This window comes from Sus scrofa, chromosome 9 (genome assembly GCF_000003025.6).
Source record: "Sus scrofa isolate TJ Tabasco breed Duroc chromosome 9, Sscrofa11.1, whole genome shotgun sequence".
In the NCBI taxonomy this organism is placed as follows: Eukaryota; Metazoa; Chordata; class Mammalia; order Artiodactyla; family Suidae; genus Sus; species Sus scrofa.
Genome location: NC_010451.4, coordinates 53,437,162 through 53,457,539, shown reverse-complemented (window position 1 = coordinate 53,457,539; position 20,378 = coordinate 53,437,162). Strand labels below are relative to the sequence as shown.

Below are 20,378 nucleotides of genomic sequence, written 5' to 3'. Positions count from 1 at the left end.
GCCTCTAGCTCCAGCAGGACTCTCACTTCTGCGGGACCTAAGCCCCCCTCCTTCCCTCGCAGGAACACTGACCAGCCCTGCAACACACACGGGCCTGCAAGGGTGCTTCTGGGAATAGGAGGCTTCAGGGCGTCAGGAGGGGAGGGTCCATGCCTGAACCTATTAGGACCCCAAAAGGGTCAGGATTGCTGACTATGAGATTAGGGCAAAAGGAGAAGGCTGTGGATTGGGGGGGGGCAGGCAACCCACACCCCCAGATAAGGTCTCTAGAAGAGAAATAAAAGCATGCAGAAAGAAAACAAGACCTCCATTTCCTGCATCAGCCTATCCCCTGGGAATGGAGAAGCTAGTAAGAGAGGCCCTTCTGAGGTTGCTTCACATTAGTAAGACTTTTCGACAAAACAGTTGTCCATATAACTCTCCTCAAAGTAAAGGTTACCCATGAGGGAAGAGGAGGGGCGGCCAGCATTCTAGGTGCCGCTGGGGAAGGTGCAGACCTGCCAGTCTCTGCATCAGTCCCTCTGGAGCAGGGCCCAGGTGGGCGGCTGGCAGGAGGGCTGGCTGGTGCTCAGGTTATGAGAGATGAGCCAGGGCCTTCCCTGCCAGAGGCTTACCCAGCCCCCGCTCGGAAACGCAGAGGCAGATCTGAGCACCCACAGCCCCATCCACACCCCAAAGCCAGGAAGCACCGGGAAGACACTCTGAGCCTCTTCTCAGGCCAACCCTGCTCTGGTCCTCGGTATTGAAAACCTACAAAGACCTCACTGAATACAAACACACGGATCCCTGCTCAAACACAGGAGGACATCGCAGAATGAACACAGAGGAACATGACCCCTACACACACACACACACACACACACACGCACACGCACACTCACACGCACACGCACTCGTTCCTCCTCCTCCCTGCCCGCCCCACTTCTGGCCCCAACATACAGCCTCTGGGGCCTGCAGGGCCCCCTCTGCCAGGACGCTCTCTTCCTCCATCCCTCATGCAGGGCACTGCCCAGCAGGTTCCTTCAACTTCAGCTCTGGCTCCAGCCGAGTTTGTTTGTCAGGCTGCAGGTCCCTTGGGTCATAGTCAGGGAGCCTGGAGCTCTGAAGGGTAGGGAGTGGTGCAGCCAGCCCTCTGGGGATCTCTTCACCTCCAGAAGTTGGGTAAAGGGAAACCCTGCACTCCTGGCCCCAGGGCAGCCAAGCCCAGCTCCTGAGAAGGAGGACCTGCCCCTGCCGTTCTCAGGCAGACTGAGGCTGCAGAAAAGCAAAGGAGGAGGATATGGGGCCTGGTAGGTGTGTCCTCAGGGGCAGGGGTTGGGGGGATGTCCTGGGGTAGCCTGTGGCTAAGGTCAGGCAGGGGGGCAGAGGCCGCTGCGCTGCTGGAGGGCACCTCCGCCAGCACCCACGGCTCACTCACCATCCTCCTGGCCTGTCCCAGCCTCTCTGCACCTGCGCCTAAACTTGATCTTCCCACAAGCAAATCCAGGAAACTCCTCGGCCCTCCCCTGCCACCTCCTGCCCTGTTCAAGCCCTTGTGGGCTCAAGCCCTGAGGCATTAGCAATTCCAGCATCATCCTGGCACCCAGTCCTGGGGAAGTGAAGAGAGGGCAGGTCTGGGGCAGTTAGGGCCGCGGGACTGAGGATTCCAGAGCCTAGGGCTTGCTCAGCCAGTTTGGGCCTTGCCCAACCCAACTGCCTCTCCCCGAAACTGCTCGCTGGCCTGGGGTCCCGCAGAATGTCCCTGGGAAGACGCCGTAAATCTAATGGAGGGTGGTGCCGAGGGGATGTCAAGCCAAGAGCCAGAACCCCGGGTTCTCTGTCATTCACACCCAGAAAAATCCCAGGCCTTGCCAGCAGCTTCTCTCTGCCCTTTTAGGAGCCACCCTTGTTCTCAGGCTGGAAGAACGGGAACGGTTAGTCCTCTGTGGTCTGGGGACAAGCACCACCCTCAGGGCCAGATCACAACTGGGGCTCTTTGCAAGGACACCTGGTGCCAGAGCACTTGGAGAAACTAAGGCACAGAGGAGCCGCAGACCCTGAGAAGACCCAAGAGACCAAGCCACCACCGGCCCCGGCTGCAGGCATCTGAAGGTGGGATTGCTCCCTGCTGCCGAAGGGCTGTCAGGATCAGGGTGCCTCCCACCCCCAAGAACACAGCCAAGCCTGGCCAGCTCACCTGGCCTTCCCGGCCTGTCAGTCCAGCTGTTCTGGAAAGAGAACATTTTCTTCGGGCTCTATTTGGACAGCTGCAGGGACAGTGGCGGTGAGAAGAGAACATCTGATTATTCAGAGGGAGGTGGCGCACAGGGGACAGGGCCACAGGGCCTCTGAAGAGATGGAGGCTGAGGAGCTGGAAAGCCTGGGGCCACCTTAGGGGTAGAGGCAGAGGCTGCGGTCAGCACACCCTCAGCCTCAGCAGCACTTTAGACAGAGTAGCCAGAGGGGCTTCCGGAGCCAGGCCCGGGGCCTAGGAGGAGGGAGCAGAAGGCCTGAGGCCAGGGCAGAGAATGAGTCCCTCTTTAAGGAACGTGATGGGTTACAGGGGGGGATAGGACACCTCTCAGGCCCAGCCCCAAGCCCTGTCTGGCCTCCCTCCCCGAAGGGCACACAGCCCTGACCTCGGCAGGTCCAGGGCTGACAGGTGGGGCCCCAGAAAGGAAGGCGAGGCATCAACAGGTCAAGGTCAGAGGACCCCACAATCGGTGTTCTTCCCACCCAGGGAGGCAGAAAGTGGAACCATGGCGCTTCTCCTCCCTCTTCCCACTCACCCTCCCTCTCAGTGGTCGATCTCTCTCACTGCCCTCCCCTCTCCTCCCAGCCCCTGTCCCCTTTCCAGCCACCCCATCCTGGTGTCTCCTTGTCCCCGTCTCCAACGCCTCCTGCCTGCCTCCCCGGCCCTGGTTATGTAAGGGGCCTGAGAACACACAGAGGGAGCTTTGTTGTCAAACCAAATCCATACGGAGAGCCGGGCTCAGCCAGCGCAGCTGTTCTCCATTCCCTCCGCCTTGGCAGAGTTGAGACGTCGGGCAGGAAGCCCCCACACGCCTCCATTTGGGGAGGTGGGGGCAAACACCGGTCCCAAGGCCCCCAGGCAGCTGAATGGGTGGCCAGGGATCAGTCACCACTGCGTGAGACCACAGCAGGGGACCAGCTGGCCCCCAAGACAGAGCAAAGCCTCAGTGCAAAGCCCAGAGGCGAGAGATCTGGGCTAAGAGCAGAGCTGCACAGTGAAGGCCTGGAGGGGGGCCCAGACCCATACCAGTGCACCCCCTTCTTCTGCATACATGGATACAGGCCTGTGTCTTCTCTGCCACACAACCCATGTACACACTCATTTGCACACTTATAGCGTGTGTGCGAACTCTCTCTCACACACACACTCTCGCTGTATGTGCTCACCTGGAAAGCATCTGAGCAGAAATCTCCTCCCTGCTCTGGCCAGCCTCCTCCATCCCAGCAGGTACCTTTGGGGGAAAAAGATTGTGCTCTGGAGAGAGGAGGGCAGAGGGCAGAAGTCAGAGCCCAGAGAAGCTCCACCAGCCGGCTCTTCCTTGGAGGCTCTCTGGCTCCGGGACCAGATCCCACCTTCCTGCCCAGGAAGATGGCCAAGAAGGTGCTGAGGACCCGGGAAGCTGAGCTTAAGATCAGAGCCCTCCACATTTGGGGCGGGCTCTGTCCCTTCACCAGACCCAACGGCTGGAAGAGCATCTCACTCAAAATGCTGAGGCTGCCAGCAAAAGAAAGTGCTCCTGAACCTTCACAGCCTGCAGGACACCCACCCGAAGCCCAGCCACCTCGTGAGGCAGGGCAGGGTGGAAGCCGAGGCCTGGGGAGGGGCGGGGGAGACAGGGAAGGGAAAGAAGAGGAGACAGGCATGGACGAAGAGGGATAACGGGAGGAGAGAGAACTCTAAAGGAAGGGAAAGAGGGGAGCTGGTGTTGTGGAGCAGCAGAAATGAATCTGACTAGGAACCATGAGGTTGTGGGTTCAATCTCTGGCCTCGCTCAGCAGGTTAAGGATCCCGGGTTGCCATGAGCTATGGTGTAGGTAGGTCGCAGACGCGGCTCGGATCCCATGTTGCTGTGGCTGTGGTGTAGGCCGTCAGCTACAGCTCTGATTGGATCCCTAGCCTGAAAACCTCCATATACCCCACGTGCGCCCCTAAAAAGACAAAAAAGACAAAAAAAAATAAATAAAGGAAGGGAAAGAGGACCCAGTGTGGAGAGAAGGGCCCACACAGCCTCTGAGCTAGCTCCCCTCCACGAACCCCCCAGCAGCCCTCACACACCCTCTCAGTGAGGGACAGCAGGTCAAGGAAAAGCAGGACAGGGAGGGAGGGGCGTTTCCAGAGCACTGGCCCCACCCCACCCAGTCCCACTGTCAGCCCCGCCCCGGGGGTTTCAGCCTCAACAATCCCAGATATTTAGAACCTGGAGGACAAACCAGGGCCTCAGAGAAGGGACAGATGAGGGCAGAGGTGGGATGGAGCTCCAGAGAGGTCCAGGGCTGCTCCTGAGGTAGCCCCTGACTGGGGTAGGGTCGCTCTGTGACCCTAAACAGCAAGGTATTTTTCTGAATCCCAGCACCCTCCTTTGCAAAAGGAAAGAGCTACTACAGGATACTGTGCGCGGTGCTGGGTGCTGGGGATTCAACGGGAGTAAGATAGTGGCAGGTCCTACGCTACAGTCTAAACATCAGCCCAGACCTCTGAGCGACCCACACTGCCAGCCTGTACATGGCTATCATCCATGATCCCAGGAGCCTCAGCAGATGCTATTAGTCCAACTGTCAGATGGAGAATCTGATGGCGAACCAAAGCCCCAGACCTGCCTGAGGCCACACAGCTGGGAGCAGACAGAGGCAACAAAGTCCACCTGCCTGGGTTGCTGGCCAGGGAGGAAGGCACTCTTCCATCTCTGGGCCCTGCCCTGAATCACAGAAAGCCCACCACTGGGCATTTATAGGGCTGGACCCCGGGCGCTGAGATGTTATCTGAAACATTCACAAGTGTGAGTTGCTCAGAGGAGAAACAGAGGCTCTGTCGGATCCAAGGCTGTGCAGCCTGGGAAAGCACACAATCCACCCGTCTCAGAGCCCTGCCCTCCCAGCCCCATCTGAGCCCCTCTGGGCCCATGGGGAACAGGGTCCCCTGATGTCACAAGTTAGTACCTGTCGGGGGAGAGTGGAGGGAACAGGGGAAGTGACAAGTGTACATGGCCATCAAAGAGGCCTCAGAGCAGGCCCATGCAGGATGCTGAAGACATCTGCCATGTAGAAAGCGGGCTGCCAACTGGGCCCAAGCCACTGTCAGGGGACAGTGGGAGCAGAGGCGAGGAGCTGAAAACACATGGCTGGGGAAGTAAGAACAGTCCTACTGGAACCCAATGGGGGTTTTCAAATGGAAAAAAAAAAAAAAAAGTTTGTCTGTACTCACAGCAAGTGGAAGTTTCTGGGCCGGGGATAAAACCTGCTCTATAGCAAGACCCAAGTCACAGTAGTGGCAACACCAGATCCACACCAGGGAATACCCAAATAAAAATATTTTTAAGCCAAGACACCCTTTGTCCCACTTTCAAATGAAATCTTATGTGTAAGATATGGCACAAACAATCTATCTACAAAACAGAAACAGATCATGGACATGGAGGGCAGACTTGTGTTTGCCAGGGGAGGCGGGGAGGGAGGGGGACGGTGGGGGACTTTGGGGTTGGTAGATGCAGACAGTTACATTTAGAACAGACAGATGATGGGGTCCTGCTGTACAGCACAGGGAACTCTATCCAGTCTCTTGTGTTAGAACATGATGGAAAATGGAAAAAAAAAAACAAAAAACAAAAAACAAAAACAAAAACAAAAAACAACCAACATGTATGTATGGGTGGCTGGGTCACTTTTCTGTACAGAAGAAATTGTAGGAACATTGTAAATCAGCTATACCTTAATGAAAAAAAAATTTTTTTAAAAAGAGGAGTTCCCCTTGTTGCTCGGCTGTAAAGCATCCATAAGGATGTGGGTTCGATCCCTGGCCTTGCTCAGTGGGTTAAGGATCTGGCATTGCCATGAGCTACAGTGGAGGTCAAAGATGTGGCTCAGATCTGGCATGGCTATGGCTGTGGTGTACGCTGGCAGCTATAGCTCTGATTTGACCCCTAGCCTGGGAACTAACACATGCTGCAGGTGCGGCCCTAAAAAAAAAAGAAAAGAAAAACATTTTATGTGGAAAATCACCATGCAGTGGAAGAAGGAAACTGTTTGGGTTGAAGCAAGGCCAGGGGCAACCCACCCCGACTCCTGAGTTTTCCCCACTCCTGAAATGACACCTGAAAGGGTTCCACCCCGGGGGGTGCTTTTCTTGGACCCAAATAAAGAGAGAGCTGACATAGGGACAGCAGGGAATGTTAGGATCAGGCTGTGCAAAGTCCTGAAGGCTGGGCTGAGGAGGAAGGACAGGGGCGGGAATGTGATCAGCTGGCCCAGGATGGGGAATGGGGGGAGGCCCTCGGGGGAGGGGGGGCAGACTCCTGCCCCCCCCACCCCCACCCCCCAGGTCTCCTGCCTGCCTCTGTGGTGTCTGAATGGGCTGCAGGGCCAGGCCCTTGGACAAAGAGCTCAGCTGTCAAAAGGGAAACTCTTCTCCCTTTGCCCCAAGAAAAGAGGGAAAAGCGAAGCAGGGGCACAGTGAGGACAAGGTCAGAATACTCGACCTCCATCCTCCATCCACTCATCATACAAATATTTACTAAGCACTTATTATTTGCTAGACATCATGTCAGGCATGAAGAACACGGCAACAAACATGAGAGCTTCCGGGAGGTTATACAAACCCCTAAAATCTCAGGGAAGAAAAAGCCTTGCAAGTTTTCAAACCCATCCCACACCACAAATGTGCCCTCCAATGCCTGCAACACCTCTGCACCATCCCCGTCAAGGTCATGGGTCCAAGCTTGAACATGTTCGGCAATACGGCACTTGCCCCCTCCAGAAGCAGAGGTCTGCTCCTGAAACCTCCAGATGACCACACTGAGGACCTGGGTCCCTCCCCACCCAGCCGAGGCCGAGGCACACACCACTACATGTGCACGTTTCATCTTCTATCACAACAAAATGTGAAGCTCATCTCTAGTTCTGCTATTTCTGTATCAACTACTCTCACTTGCCCAGATGTCCTGGGTCCCTCGGTCTCTGCCACCACCTGTCTCCTGCTTTGCTCCCTTCCCATGACCCTTGAGCCATGGGTTCCCAGGGTGGGCCCCTGCTGGCTCCTACATCTCTCCCACTGTCCCCTCCTGACCCAGCCTCCCTCCTCCTGACCTGAGCGACCTCTAAGGGGCACAGGGGAAGCAGGTCTTCGAGGGGCCTCTCTGGCCTTGAGCCAGGACGGGGGCCAGGAGAGCCCAGGAGCAAAGATGCTGCAGCCTGGCGGGAATCTGGGGAGGCCAGACGCCAGGAGCAGCCACCTTGGCAGGGTCCCCCGGGCTCAGACCCCTTGGGACTCCTCCCCTTCCCCATGTGTCACTGCGGTGGTAGATGAGGTCTTGCAGCCTTGTGGGCAGCAGCCGGGGAGCTGCATTTTCAAGGAAGAGGAACCAGCGGACAGGCCAGATGGAAGCAATTACCGGCGGGAAAGTGGGAGAGGTGGGGGCTGGCAAGGGCTCGGAGGGGCCGCAGCGGGGAGGAAGGAAGGCGAACAGGCCCTGCCCAGCTGAGAGGAGCCCGGGGCCTGGACTCGGGGGACAGGGAGCCAGGAACAGCAGGGCCAGATGTGGGGCTCAGGGTCGCACAGAGCTCTGGGCTGGGCATTAGGAGGACTGTGTTCCCCTTTGTCACCAACATCCTGTGGCCTTGAGCAAACCCTTTCACACCTCTGAGCCTCGGCCTCTTCAAGGGTCACAGGACGGAGTAAGACGAGCTTGAGCAGCCGAAGAGAACAGGGCTGAAAAGTGCAGGTTTTGGAAACAGGCCTAGGTGTGAGTCCCAGGTCGGCTGATTAGGAGCTGTGTGACCTTGGCCAAGTGGTTCAATTTCTCTGAGCCTCCACATCTTCAATTACAAACGGGCTTAATGAAAGGGTTATGTGCACTTACACGAAGGGATGAAAATAAGTGGATAGCATTTTTTCTTAAGGTTTACTCATCCAGACTATTTATTTTATTTTACTTTATTTTATTTTATTATTTTAGGGCCACACCTACAGTATATGGAAGTTCCCAGGCTAGGGGTCCAATCGGAGCTGTAGCTGCCAGCCTACACCACAGCCGCAGCAACGGGGGATCCGAGCCGCATCTGCAACCTATACCACAGCTCACGGCAACGCCGGATCTCCGACCCACTGGGCAAGGCCAGGGATCGAACCCGCATCTTCATAGATGCTAGCTGGGTTCTTAACCTGCTGAGCCATACGGAAACTCCTGGGCCAGGCTTTTTAATAAGTGCTTGATAGAAAAACTGTAACTGCTTTCATTATTTGTGAAGTCCCTTTTTATTATAAGGACAGGTATTTGCAGAGGCTACACCGGCAGAGGACACAGAGCAGACCATGAGCATAAGGACGATCATGACAGGCCCCTGAACCCACACCCTGGAGGAGGGTTTGGAACCAAGGCAGAAGCAACAGTGTGCTGGCCCAGCACTCTGCAAACGGCTCCCTGTCTTTCTTCTAGCAACGTCCTCCCCATCCCTGCAGGAGTCCCCGGACCCACTCGGGCTTCGGAGTAAAGCTAGAGGCAGGAAGAAGAGATGATCCTACAGCCCAGGCCTTCCTCACCCTCAAGGCCCCGGGGCAAACCTGGTGTCCTGGCAGCAGCACCCTCCTCACCCTCCAGCGCCTCAGATGCTGGAGCAGTCAGATCATCTCTCTCAGGGTGGCTTTGCGGAGGTGCAGGAGATAGGACAGCTCTGGGTCTCCTGGTCCCAGGTGAGGGGCCAAGACTGAAGGGACACCTGCAGCTCTGCCTGGCCCTCCACACTCTGAGAGCGATCAACCTCACACACCCCCTGGCAGAGTTCACCCCCTGCAGGCCTCAGGGGCACCAGTCGGAGGCCCATGGCACTGGCTGGAGCCCAGGCATCACATTCAGCTGTGCACACATTTGACCACTTCCTCCCTCTGTAGAAAAAACAGCGTCACTCACACTCACACACACACTGGAAATGTGGTGCACGCCGAGAGTGAACCTGAGGCCAGGGGTGGCCAGAGGGCCCTCCAGGGTCACTCAGAACACTCACACAGAAGTGCCCAGCACCTCCAGGAAGAGGTGACAACCAAGAGAGGGGAAATCATGACTGTGGCCACCAAAACCTGCCTGCCCTCATCATTTCCTCAAGGAAACCAAAACTTTCAGGTCAAGGCCATGAGTCCAAGGACGGAGGACCCTGAGGTCAAGGGGCATGAGAAGCCAGCTAGCTGCTGCAGGGCAATGCGACCCCAGGGCAGCTGGGGAGGTGAGAAGGGAGGGGCAGGCCTGGGGTTATTTCTGGGTGCCGCGCCCCCCGACGGTCCTGCTCCCCCGGGGTAGGAACTCAGCTGGGTTCTGGTGGCTGCCTTGGTCACAGACTCGGGGACTCTCTGGCACACTGATCTGAAGGGTGCCTTTCAGGAGGCCGGAGCCCTCCATTCCCCGTGGGGAATTATTCAGAGGTGGACAGAACTCTTCCCCTCGACGATGGCGGGGGGCAAATTTTGAACCGCTCTGAGAGGCGTTCACCCAGAGAACATGCCCAGAGAGGGCCCAAGTGGGTAGTCAGGGCAGGGCAGATGCCAGGCCACTCTAAACCACAGATGACCCCAGGAAGGGACACAGGAGGGAGTGTCCTGCTCCAGCTGAGGAAGGGAGAGTCCTTGCAAGATTTGTTAATGCTAAAAGGAGCAGATTCTCGGTTCTACTGGAAAACTGGATCCTAGGGATCTAAAAGGGCTGGGAGTGTGGCAGGGCCAAGGAACTCAGCTCCCGAGGAGTGGGAAGTGAGTCACTGCTTTGGGTAAGGAAGGGGGAGAGTGAGGGAACACAAGGCAGCCCAGAAGGCGCCGAGGACTTCCTCAGCCTGGGCCTCCACTCGTGGGCACAGGGCCCCGTGGCTGTGAGCAGCCGCTGGCTCCCAAGCCGCAGATGCTTCTCAGTCCTCGGTCCGAGCAGGAAACTCACACGCTATTTCCCCAGCTCCTTTCCTCTGCCCTCCCCTCCTAACTCCTGGCAACCTGGACTCTGGGGGGATGGCCCCGCCCTGTGGGCTGCCCCTCAACTGCTGGGAGGGAGAGCCAGGGGTCAGGAGATAGCCTCAGATCTCCCACCCACCACGCTGATGCTGAGGGCCTGGCGGTGGAGACATGAGCGGAGCCGGAACAGGTCAGAGGGACCTGGGCCATCTGGGCTGGGGCAGGCGGTATTCGCCAACCAGCTCCCAGCAAAGAGCAACAGCCCCAGAAGTTAACTTCTGGGCCCTGCACAGCTGGCACCTCCTAGGCACCCTCTTTAGAATTATGGGGCAGCTCTGGAGAGTTAGCGTGTGGGAGAGATGTTACTAACAGCAAACACTCACATACCTCTGCCCCGCTCCGTGCAGGCACCTTCTACAGTACTTGGCACCTATCAACTTGTTTATGATCTCCCCTCTGATGCCAGGGCCGGGGCCTGGAGGAGGCAGGTGGCACAGCACAGCTCAGGAGAGAGCGGCACTTGTGCCTCCTGTGACATCCTAGCCATACCAGGCCTGCTCCCAAGGTTCCGCAAAGAGTAAGTCTGCCTGAACTTGGCTTCCACACTGTGCCTCCCTCCAGTGGTGGAAAGCACAGGCTTCCCTGAGAAGCCTGTGGGAGTGCCAGCCTGTGGGTGGTCATGAGGTCAGATGGGCATGGCTGAGCACCCAGACGCTGCCTATAGTCCCGGCCTTCCGGCAGGAACCCCTACCCCAGCACTCAGAACCCAGTCTGTGGGACAGAGGAAGAAGCTTCAGCAGGAGAGCAGGCCTCAGATGGCCCAGACACAGCCTCCCCCAAAACTGAGAATGGAGGGGGCAGTCCTGGCAGACACGCTGGCAGCTCAGGAGGTCCCAGATAGCAAGGGTCCCAGGGGGGCACAGAGCACAGACAGATGAGCCAGGGAATCTGCCCTCAGCTGTGTTCCACCTTCACTCCAACTCCATCCCTCCCCACTGCCCAGCAGCCAGGCATCTCTGAGGCACAGTGGCCTACGCCTAAATACCCCCAACCACGTGGACCTGCTGTCCTGGACACCGGCAGTCGGCCGCCAGCAGTCCCTACCTTTGGGCTCTGCTTGGCGACCTTGGGACTCCTGCACACAGGAGACCCAGCAAAGCCTGTCATCTCCAGCAAAGCCGGCCGGCAGATCTCCCAGACTTGGTGGGGTAGTTGTGGGGAGAAACCATGGCTCAGAGGATGCTGAAGGCGGGATGCCTCTTCAGCCTGGGCGCAGGGGTGGGGGCTAGAAACTTTCCCGAGAAGAAGACCGTCCTGTTTCCTCACTCCCAGGGAGCAAAGAGAATCGGCTTCCCGCGAAAATCTGGTCCAGGGCAAAATATCCCAGAGCTGTGGCGGCCCCACCCGGACCCGGACCCTTGCGGCGTCCACGTGCCCAGCCCGACCCCTCCTCGGCCGCGGCGCCGGGCGGCCGGGACCTGGAAGAGCTCCCCGCCCTCCCTCGCGGGCCCGCGGGGACCCGCCGCCGCGTACTCACCCTCGCGGGTAGCGCGGGGCGGGGCAGGACAGTTCCGCGCGCAGCTCCGATCCGCTAGGCGCACGGGCTAGAGGCGCGGCGCTAGCGCGGCGGCTCCGCTCGGCCCGGGCCCCTGTCCCGGACGAGGGGCCGGCCTGGGAGCAGGCAAGTCCGCCTGCTGGGAGGTGGGGGCCCGGGCTCCGGCTCGGGCCCGGGCGGGGGGCGGGGAAGGGGCCGGACACGCTTGCGCACACTGCCGGGGAGCCGACGGGGAGCGGGCGGGTAGAGGAGGAGGAGGAGGGAGGGCGGAGTGGAGGAGGAGGAAGGGCTGGGGCAACCCCGCGTACGGGCGGGGCGATGCCGGGCGGCTCCGGATGGTGCGGGAGCCGTGGGGGCCAGAGGGTGCAGGCAGGCGGCGGGGCTCGGGAGCGAGGGGCGCAGAGGGGTCAACCGACCGGGCAGGCGCAGAGGGGCGGGAGAGGAGGCTGGGAGGGATGAGAGTAGAGTTCTGGCGGGCGCAGCCTGTGAGTGGCACAGGATGGATGTGCCCTATGCAGCCTTTGCACACTCTCCTGGAAACAATGAGACCCAACAAAGGGTTCTCTGCTCTCCTGCGCGCTGAACCGTGTCCTTCCCTCACTCGGGAAAGTGAAGCACAGTAGAGGGAGGGCCACCCCCGCCACCGCCACCACCAATGCACAGGGGCCACGTTCCCTGGACTGGGCCCTGGGCCCTTGCTCTGCCCAGAAACTCTTCCTCCTGCACCTTTTTTGCACACCCTATCTTGGCCTAGAGAAAGCTTCTCAGTTTCTGTTCCTTACTTAAGACGCCAGGCATCCTGTCTCCAGGGGAAACCCCATCAGGCCCTTACCCTGGTTCCTGGGGCCTCACACACCCCAGTCAAACCTGAGAACTACTCAGGCCAAAGAACAGTCCAGAAGTCACCCACAGGATAATCCATAGCCCCCAGGACACTCTTTCCTAGGTCAGCACTGTTAACTGAGGCTTTAGTATGAACTGTCTGATGCTGGGGGCTCCAGGGCTCCAAAGAAAACGTAAGACCCCCTCGCAAGAAAGCTTACCATCCCATGACAGAGTGAAGGCTCACAGTGGACTCCTACTCAAGAATAAGTGAGGACAGGATGTGACTAAGTTTAAGGTGAATAACTGACAAAAGGGGTTCACAGAAGTGCCAGCTCAAGACTTGCTTTAGCAGAAACTGGAGGGTTCTGGACTGAGACCAGATAGCAGAGGAAGCTCAGTCTGCCTGAGCAAAGCAGAGAAGGGAGGGTGAAGATAGGTGGCCTCCCCATCTCTCCCCGGTGACTATGCATCCTAACTCACACCTTGCGTGGCCAGAGGCTTTTTCTGCCTTCCACCAGTGGCTAACTTAATATGTCTGAATGGAAGCCTTTGGCTTTGTCAATCAAGCATCCATTCAACATTTACGGTGTATCAGAAGTTCCCTTTGTGGCTCAGCAGTTAACAAACCTGATTAGGATCCATGAGGATGCAGGCTCGATCCCTGGCCTTGCTCAGTGGGTTAAGGATCCAGTGTTGCCGTGAGCTGTGGTGTAGGTCACAGACGTGGCTCGGGTCCTGTGTTGCTGTGGCTTTTGTGTAGGCAGGCATCTGTAGCTCTGATTCGACCCCTGGCCTCGAAACCTCCATATGCTGTGGGTGCAGCCCTAAAATAGAAGAAAAAAAACTTGCTGTGTATCAGCACCAGGTATGGCACTAAGCTAGTAGAAAAGAACAGTGAAAAAACCTTCTGCCCTGAGCAAGGCTAGAGAAAGAGGGAGTTGCCTCCCTGTTGCACAGGCTGGAAAACTGGCCCCAAAAGAGTAAGCAACCTACCAAAGCCACTAGGTGAGTCTGGCAGAGCTGGACTGAGAATCAGCCCAGCTTCTAAACTTTGTAAAGTCTTCTCTTTTTTTTTTTCATTCTTCAGGGCCACACCCGTGGCATATAGAAGTTCCCAGGCTAGGGGTCAAATGAGACCTACCACTGATGGCCTACACCACAGCCACAGCAGTGTGGGATCCGAGCTGCATCTGCGACCTGCACCACAGCTCATGGTAATGCTGGATCCCCAACCCACGGAGCGAGGCCAGGGATTGAACCCTCATGCTCATGGATGCTAGTCGGATTCGTTTCCGTTGCACCATAAAGGGAACTCCCATAAACTTTGCAAAGTCTTTAATGAACTAGATCTAAACACAGCTGGCACTTCTTACTATGAACCCCGTAATCTTCATTCAGCAGGCAAAGAGAACTGAATGGCCAACTTTTGCTCCTGGAGCCCTGATTTCCAAGTCTGCCTCGGTCGCTAAATACCTTTAATTTTCTTACTAGAAAATAAAAAGGGAAATAGCTGCACTTATTCAAAGGGCTGTTGTTGACATTAAATTAGGCAATGGATGTAAATTTGCTGGGGCAGTTAAAGGTGTTATAAATTGTGTGCTGTTATGAATGTGGAATCCCTCCTCTAACCTATAATCTATATTCAGATCGCCTCCCTTCCCCCACCCCAGCTCATCCCAGGCCTGGTTACTGGGTGCCCAGAAGCTAACTGTAATCCTGACTCCTCCCCTTAGGCCACAGGGTGCTTACGCATGATCTTTCCCCTCCAGTGTCTTAACGGCACAGCCAGATGCTTAGCTAGCTGCCTAGAACCTATATGATCTGTGAGGCAGGAGGAAAGCGACTCTGGTACGCTTTACCTGCAGCCCCTCCCAGCTTTACTGCCCCTCTGGCCCATCTGTAAGGCCCTGTGGGTTGCTCAGCAAGAGGTGATGTGGGGGCAGGGTGGGGTGGTAAGGGGGGCTTGGGCTCCTAAAACTGCTCCTGTCAAGGGCCAGCTGTGCCATGGGCGTATCGAGACAACTTGAGGATCTGTTATCTTGAGTCCCAGTCCCTTCCGAGCCATGCTGCCTCTATCCCCACCTCTTTTGCCCCCTTTACCTCTCTTGTCTCTGCTCCGGAGGAAGTGGAGGACACCGCCTTGCTGGGGCAACCAGAGGGGCCTCTCTCAGAAGCAGAGGGAGGAGACAGAGGAACAGGGGGCATGGGAGGGGCAGGTGCATCTGGAACTGAGAGGCCCTGGGCCCTGGCTCCTCCCTGGTGGGCAGGGGTGTGGCCGGGAGGCGTGGAGCCACTTGACACATGTGCCTCACAAGCTCTTGGCTCCCGTCCCTCACACGTGCCACGTTAGCATCCTGCCCACCAGGAGGAGGGAACAGCAAGATGCTGTTTGAGGAAGAAATAAACCCAATCCAGCATCTCAGATGCTTTTAAAAATAGCAACTCCGGCATGGTGTTTCAGCTCTATTTTTATCAGATTTATATGGCTGGACTTGGAGCTGAGCTGTTCCCAGGGTTCTCAATAGCAGCGGACATCACGATTGTAGTCTTAGAAACTGCTAGTAGGCCAAGGCAAAAGTGCACTCCAGGAACCTGTTGGCTAGAAGAGGTCCTGAGAAGTCATTGCACACGGCCCTTGTCTCTGTTTGGGGCCACGATCAATTAACCACAGATAGTTTATGGCTTGCTTTTTGCCTTCAAGTCTCTTGGTTGCTATGACTCCACTGCATAATCTAGGATTTCATTGCCTTCTGATCCGGAAGTCCTTTTTAATATCTAACCCAAATATCTCTGGCTGCATTCTTTAGGCCCTTCTCACGGTAGGAAAATAGCAGCTAACATTTATGAGCTCCTACTATGTCCATAAAATGCTCTTATTTAATACTCACCAAACTCCTCAAGGTTGGCACTGCTATCGCTGCCAGCTTAGGAGCAGTTATATAATTTGCCCAAGATCATGTTTGGTTAAGGTGTAAATTCTATACCAGCTCTCAAAAAAAGATGGAACAGAATGCTAAGAAATTTCCTCTTAGCCTTGACTTTCATTTCTTCCTCACTGTTCTGAAGGAAAAACTGGCCAGGGTGCTAGTGGACGTGGGTGCCCCATGCAAGAAGCCAAGTTCTAGGTTCCCAGCCATGCGAGCCTGGTCTCCCTTCTGTTGGGCTTTGGCTTGTGCTGGCCAACTGGCTCTCAAGTTTTAGCTGGAAGTCTGGCTTCCCTTGGCTCAGCTCCCACAGTCCCCTCTGCTTTTTTTCAAGGTACTCACCACTTGTGAACTTACTTTGTAATTATGCCTATGTGCCTCACTAAATTGTAAGCTCCATCAGAGTTCTAGCTCTATATTCTTGCTATAAAAAAAAAGTTCAAAACTGTTTATTAAAATGAAACACTTTAAAAAAGTCAGCCTATGATTATTTTTGTTTTGGTTTTTTTTTTGGGGGGGTGGTGGTCATATGGAATTTCCAGGGCCAGCGATTGAACCCTCGCCATGGCAGTGACCCAAGCTGCTGCAGTGACCCTGCTGGATCCTTAAGTCAATGCACCGCAAGAGAACTCCCAGGATTATTTTTTAAAAGTGGTTAAAATTTGCTAACTTCAAGTTTACATGGACTTCAGAATCCAGTGTAATTTCAGTAAGAATATGGAACAAACATGGGCTTTTATTTTGCTAAGTGAGGTTATTTAAAAAACAACTGCTGTTGGAATTTTCTTGTGGCTCAGCCAGTTAAGGATCTGGCTTTGTCACTGCAGCAGCTTGGGTTGTGGCTCTGGTTGCAGGTTTGATCTGAGCCCGGGAACTTCCAAATGCCATGGGTGTGGCCAAAAAACAAAAAGACACCACCAACGACAAAACCTAACTACTGCGAATTATCACCATCTTCTTACAAAAGAAAGGGCACTTTAGTGTTCTATGTCCACGTCTGGAATAAAGATTTAGTCTTTTCTGAGAAGGTAGAGTTAGCAGAGTTCCACCAACTCTATTCAGAAATAAAGATATTAAAATATTTTGGATATAGAAGTATTACAAGCGATCATTTTCAAATATTACTTTGTATGTAATTGTTCCTTCATTTGCTTCTCTATCCAGGGATCTGTATTCAACCAAAAAAAACAATGTGGAACTAACTGTCCAGCTCATCCTGAAATGTTATTTTTCTCAGTTTCATGAAGGAATGTTGAGAACACTCAACAATTTTGCTTTATGAGGAAACTTTTGGGCAAACTGAGAAGAGCCAAGGAACTCCCGTCCTGCCTCCAACTGCTCCTGTCCCTCCCTAACCAAGCCGGGAAGAAAGTCAGCCAAGAACTGGGGCCTGGTGGCCGGTGGGCAGCCATCCAGGATTTATCTGGGAGGGTGACATCCACCATTGTCCCAGCAGAGCAGGGACACAGGCACGCACACTGAGGGCACACAATTAAATGCATGAGGCCCTCTGTCTAGCATGGCACATATGTACACACTGCCAGAGAGGAGCTGGCATTTGCTCCTGACTCAAGATGGGGCTGCGGGTTACTGGTTCTTGCTTTCTCAGGACACGCCCTTTGGGGAGGCAGGATGCTGGGTTCTGCAAAGTGAAAAGAGAAGGAAAACTTAGGCAGAGGCAGGGCTGCCTCTTATCCTGCCTGCCCTGCACTGAGACCCAGGAGACCGGGTTCAGAGCTGAGCTCCCTCAGGGGCAGGTAAAAAGTCTCAGCTGGTGGCCCAGTTGCTGCAGGCCCAGGGTGCTGTGTGGCGGAGGGAGCTGCTCTTGGACCCCTGTATCCCCTAGGGGCAAACACTCCCTAGAAACAAGTTTAGACAAGGATTAACAAAGTAACTGCCGTCTTGACTCTGGCAGTTCTTTGCCACAGCTCTTTAAGAGTCCCACGACTCAGGTAAGACGGAGTCGCAGCAAAGGAACTGTTTTTAGGTGGTGACAAAGTAGGTCACTCTCAGATGATGAGACTCAAGATCATCACAGCCCCCCTCACATCCAACTGGCTGTATGCAGAAGTAAAAGCGACCTTCTTGGAGTTCCCACTGTGGCTCAGTAGTAACACATCTGATTAGTATCCATGAGGATGTGAGTTCGATCCCTGGCTCTGCTCAGTGGGTTAAGGATCCAGCATTGCCATGAGCTGGGGTGTAAGTCACAGACACAGCTCAGATCGCACATTGCTATGGCTGAGGCGTAGGCCAGCAGCTAAACTGTAGCTCCAATTTGACCCCTAGTCTGGGAACTTTCACATGCTGCGAGTATGACCCTAAAATCCAAAAAAAAGTAAAATAAAAAAAGAGGCCAGGAGTTCCCGTCGTGGCGCAGTGGTTAACGAATCCGACTAGGAACCATGAGGTTGCGGGTTCGGTCCCTGCCCTTGCTCAGTGGGTCGACGATCCGGCGTTGCCGTGAGCTGTGGTGTAGGTTGCAGACGCGGCTCGGATCCCGCGTTGCTGTGGCTCTGGCATAGGCCGGTGGCTACAGCTCCGATTGGACCCCTAGCCTGGGAACCTCCATATGCCGCGGGAGCGGCCCAAGAAATAGCAACAACAACAACAACAAAACAACAACAAAAAAGACAAAAGACAAAAAAAAAAAAGAGGCCAACATTCTTGTGGGCAGTGCCCCTAGCCACTGCTAGGGTCTTGGCTGTGCCCCTGACATCTCCCAGAGCAGTTTCCACCTGCAGGGCTGTTCCCCAGGCCTGTTACTCCCATTCCAGGCTTCAGGAGAGAACTGACCCTCTTCTGCGCAGAAAGCAGAGCCTTCCTCTAGATTAGCCCCCTGCCTAGTGTCCTGTCCTCTGGAGGGTAAGAGCCACAGGTCCTATTACCTTCCTCTTCCCAGCAGCACCTTGCAGAGCCATGGAGATGGCTGGAATGTTGGTAGAAATTAGGTGCATGAAGGAGAGGGGAGGAGACGGGACAGATGTTAGGGAGTCAAGGCTGGAGAGGAGAGGATGCCTTCTGGGGCACAGTTCCAGAGGTTAGAGAAGCTCCCACTGTCTTCCTATTGGTCTTTTCCAAGCACACACCGTATGTGCGGAGCTGCCCCTGTGATAGAACTTTGTCAAGGACAGGAAGCCCCTGGGATTGGTCCCTCTACCCTGCAAAGACGGGTCTCTTGGGTCAGGATCCCCTCCACTGCTCGGCTCCATCATCTCCTTAACAGTTCGGAAGGGGTCTCCTCTTCGGGCCTCCGCACTCATACCACTCTTGTACATGGAGGACACGCAGACTCGCCTTCAGAGCCAGTTGAAGCCGGCTCCCCCCCAGTGCGGCTCCTCTCCCCTAACCCGGCCCCTAGGCACCCTCAACACCTCATTCCACTCTGGCCGTCCTGCTGGACTGGCCACTGGGCTGTGGAGATTCCAAAAGCACGCTGTGCACTTCTGCCTAGGACACCTGCTTCTACCTGTCTTCTCTAGTGCTGTCTCCTTTAACTTCTATGTTGGCTTGTCTCTCTGCCCACTGGCCTGGAGCTCCGCTTTAGTCATCTCTGCATTCCCAACAGTGTCTAACTTGAGAGTCAGTGAGTCAAAGTTGAAGACAAAGCAATATAGGGTCATACTTTACCCAGCAGATCCCCTCGTGGTGGATCCTTATCCCCAATCCCCCTGAAATGTCAGGATGTCTTGGGTTTGATGCAATGTTATGGGCAAACATACTCCAGAAGAGACTATCGACCAGCATCTAAAGCAGTGCCTGGTCCACAGGATGTGTTTAATAAACATTTGAGGAAATGAATGAATGGGCTCGGCTCTGAACTGTCTCCTGGGTCTCAGTCCAGGGCAGGCAAGATAAGAGGCAGCCCCGCCTCTGCCTGTTTTCCTTCTTTCACTTTGCAGAACCCAGCATCCTGCCTCCCCTAAGGGCATGTCTTGAGAAAGCAAGACCCAGTAACCCACAGCCCCACCTTGACTAAGGAGATTCGCCAGAGAGAGGGCCCTCTGTGTTTAGTTGCGTGCCCTCAGTGTGTGTGCCTGTGTCCCTGCTCTGCTGGGGCAGTGGTAGATGTCACCTTCCCAGAGAAGCCCTTGATGGCTTCCCACAGGCCATCAGCCTTGACCACTATGAAGTCCCTTTCTGGCCGCATGATTCTTCGGACAGGGACCCATGATGCTGGTCGTACCTTGAACCCAAGCCCCTCAGAGCTTTCGGACTCCACTGCAACCATGTCACTTTGCCCTGTTGAGACACTGTTTGTATTTGATCTTCTGGATGCTCTGTGTGAGTTTGTTTTGTCTTCCTGCCCAGATAATAAACTCAAGGCCAGGGCCTCGCTGACCAAGTAATAGGCCAAGGCAGGCTTTTGGGGCTTGCATCATCTGATTCTCATTAGAGCCCTCCCACTTCCAGGTGGCAACCCTCCATCCTTGTCAAGAAGAGTTTATCAACAGTGTTGGCTCACACATGGGAAGTGTGACTTCAGTCCTGCGGAGGGGAAAAAGGAAGTACTGTTAAAAAAAACAGATTATTTCCAGAAAGTCTTCTTCTTCGGTTTTTTGGGGAACTCCCAGTTTATACCATTAGCAAGAAAACCATTAGGAAGACAAAAAGTGGGAAGGAAGAGGGCATGGCGGCAGAGTGGGAAGTGGAGATAGCAGGGGGGCTGGGGTGGGTTCAGGATGCCAAGTTAGCCAGGTCGGGCGGCTGGGCAGTCCCCAGACACAGCCCCCTCCTCAGGAGCCTCGAGCCGGGTTCTGCCCACTCCTCCACCCCAGCCATGCTGTGGGTCCACACAGTATGAGACCAATACTTTATTCTCATACTGAGAAGAAGCCAGTACAAAATATATTTTTAAAAAATTCACTTGGTTCTAAAAATCCTGCCACTCCCACCGCCTGCATCAGTGTTCCTCCCCCGA

At 55.3% G+C, this 20,378-nt stretch overlaps 1 protein-coding gene across 7 annotated transcripts in view; it reads right to left on the bottom strand.

Annotated features, from left to right (window-relative positions):
* Window positions 1–14,745, bottom strand: part of ST3GAL4 (ST3 beta-galactoside alpha-2,3-sialyltransferase 4) — a 49,053-nt gene extending 34,308 nt beyond the window's left edge. Inside the window, exons 1-3 of one of the 7 annotated variants that reach the window (XM_021102151.1) lie at window positions 11,691–11,949; window positions 3,400–3,487; window positions 2,177–2,246 (exon numbers count right to left, since the gene is read on the bottom strand). In XM_021102151.1, the coding sequence (XP_020957810.1) occupies window positions 2,177–2,246; window positions 3,400–3,452 (123 nt within the window). In that variant the 5' untranslated portion in view covers window positions 3,453–3,487; window positions 11,691–11,949. Of the gene's footprint in view, window positions 1–2,176; window positions 2,247–3,399; window positions 3,488–11,690; window positions 11,950–14,633 lie in introns of those variants that run through there. The other 6 variants (XM_021102152.1, XM_021102155.1, XM_005667497.3 and 3 more) reach the window with 6 other exon arrangements.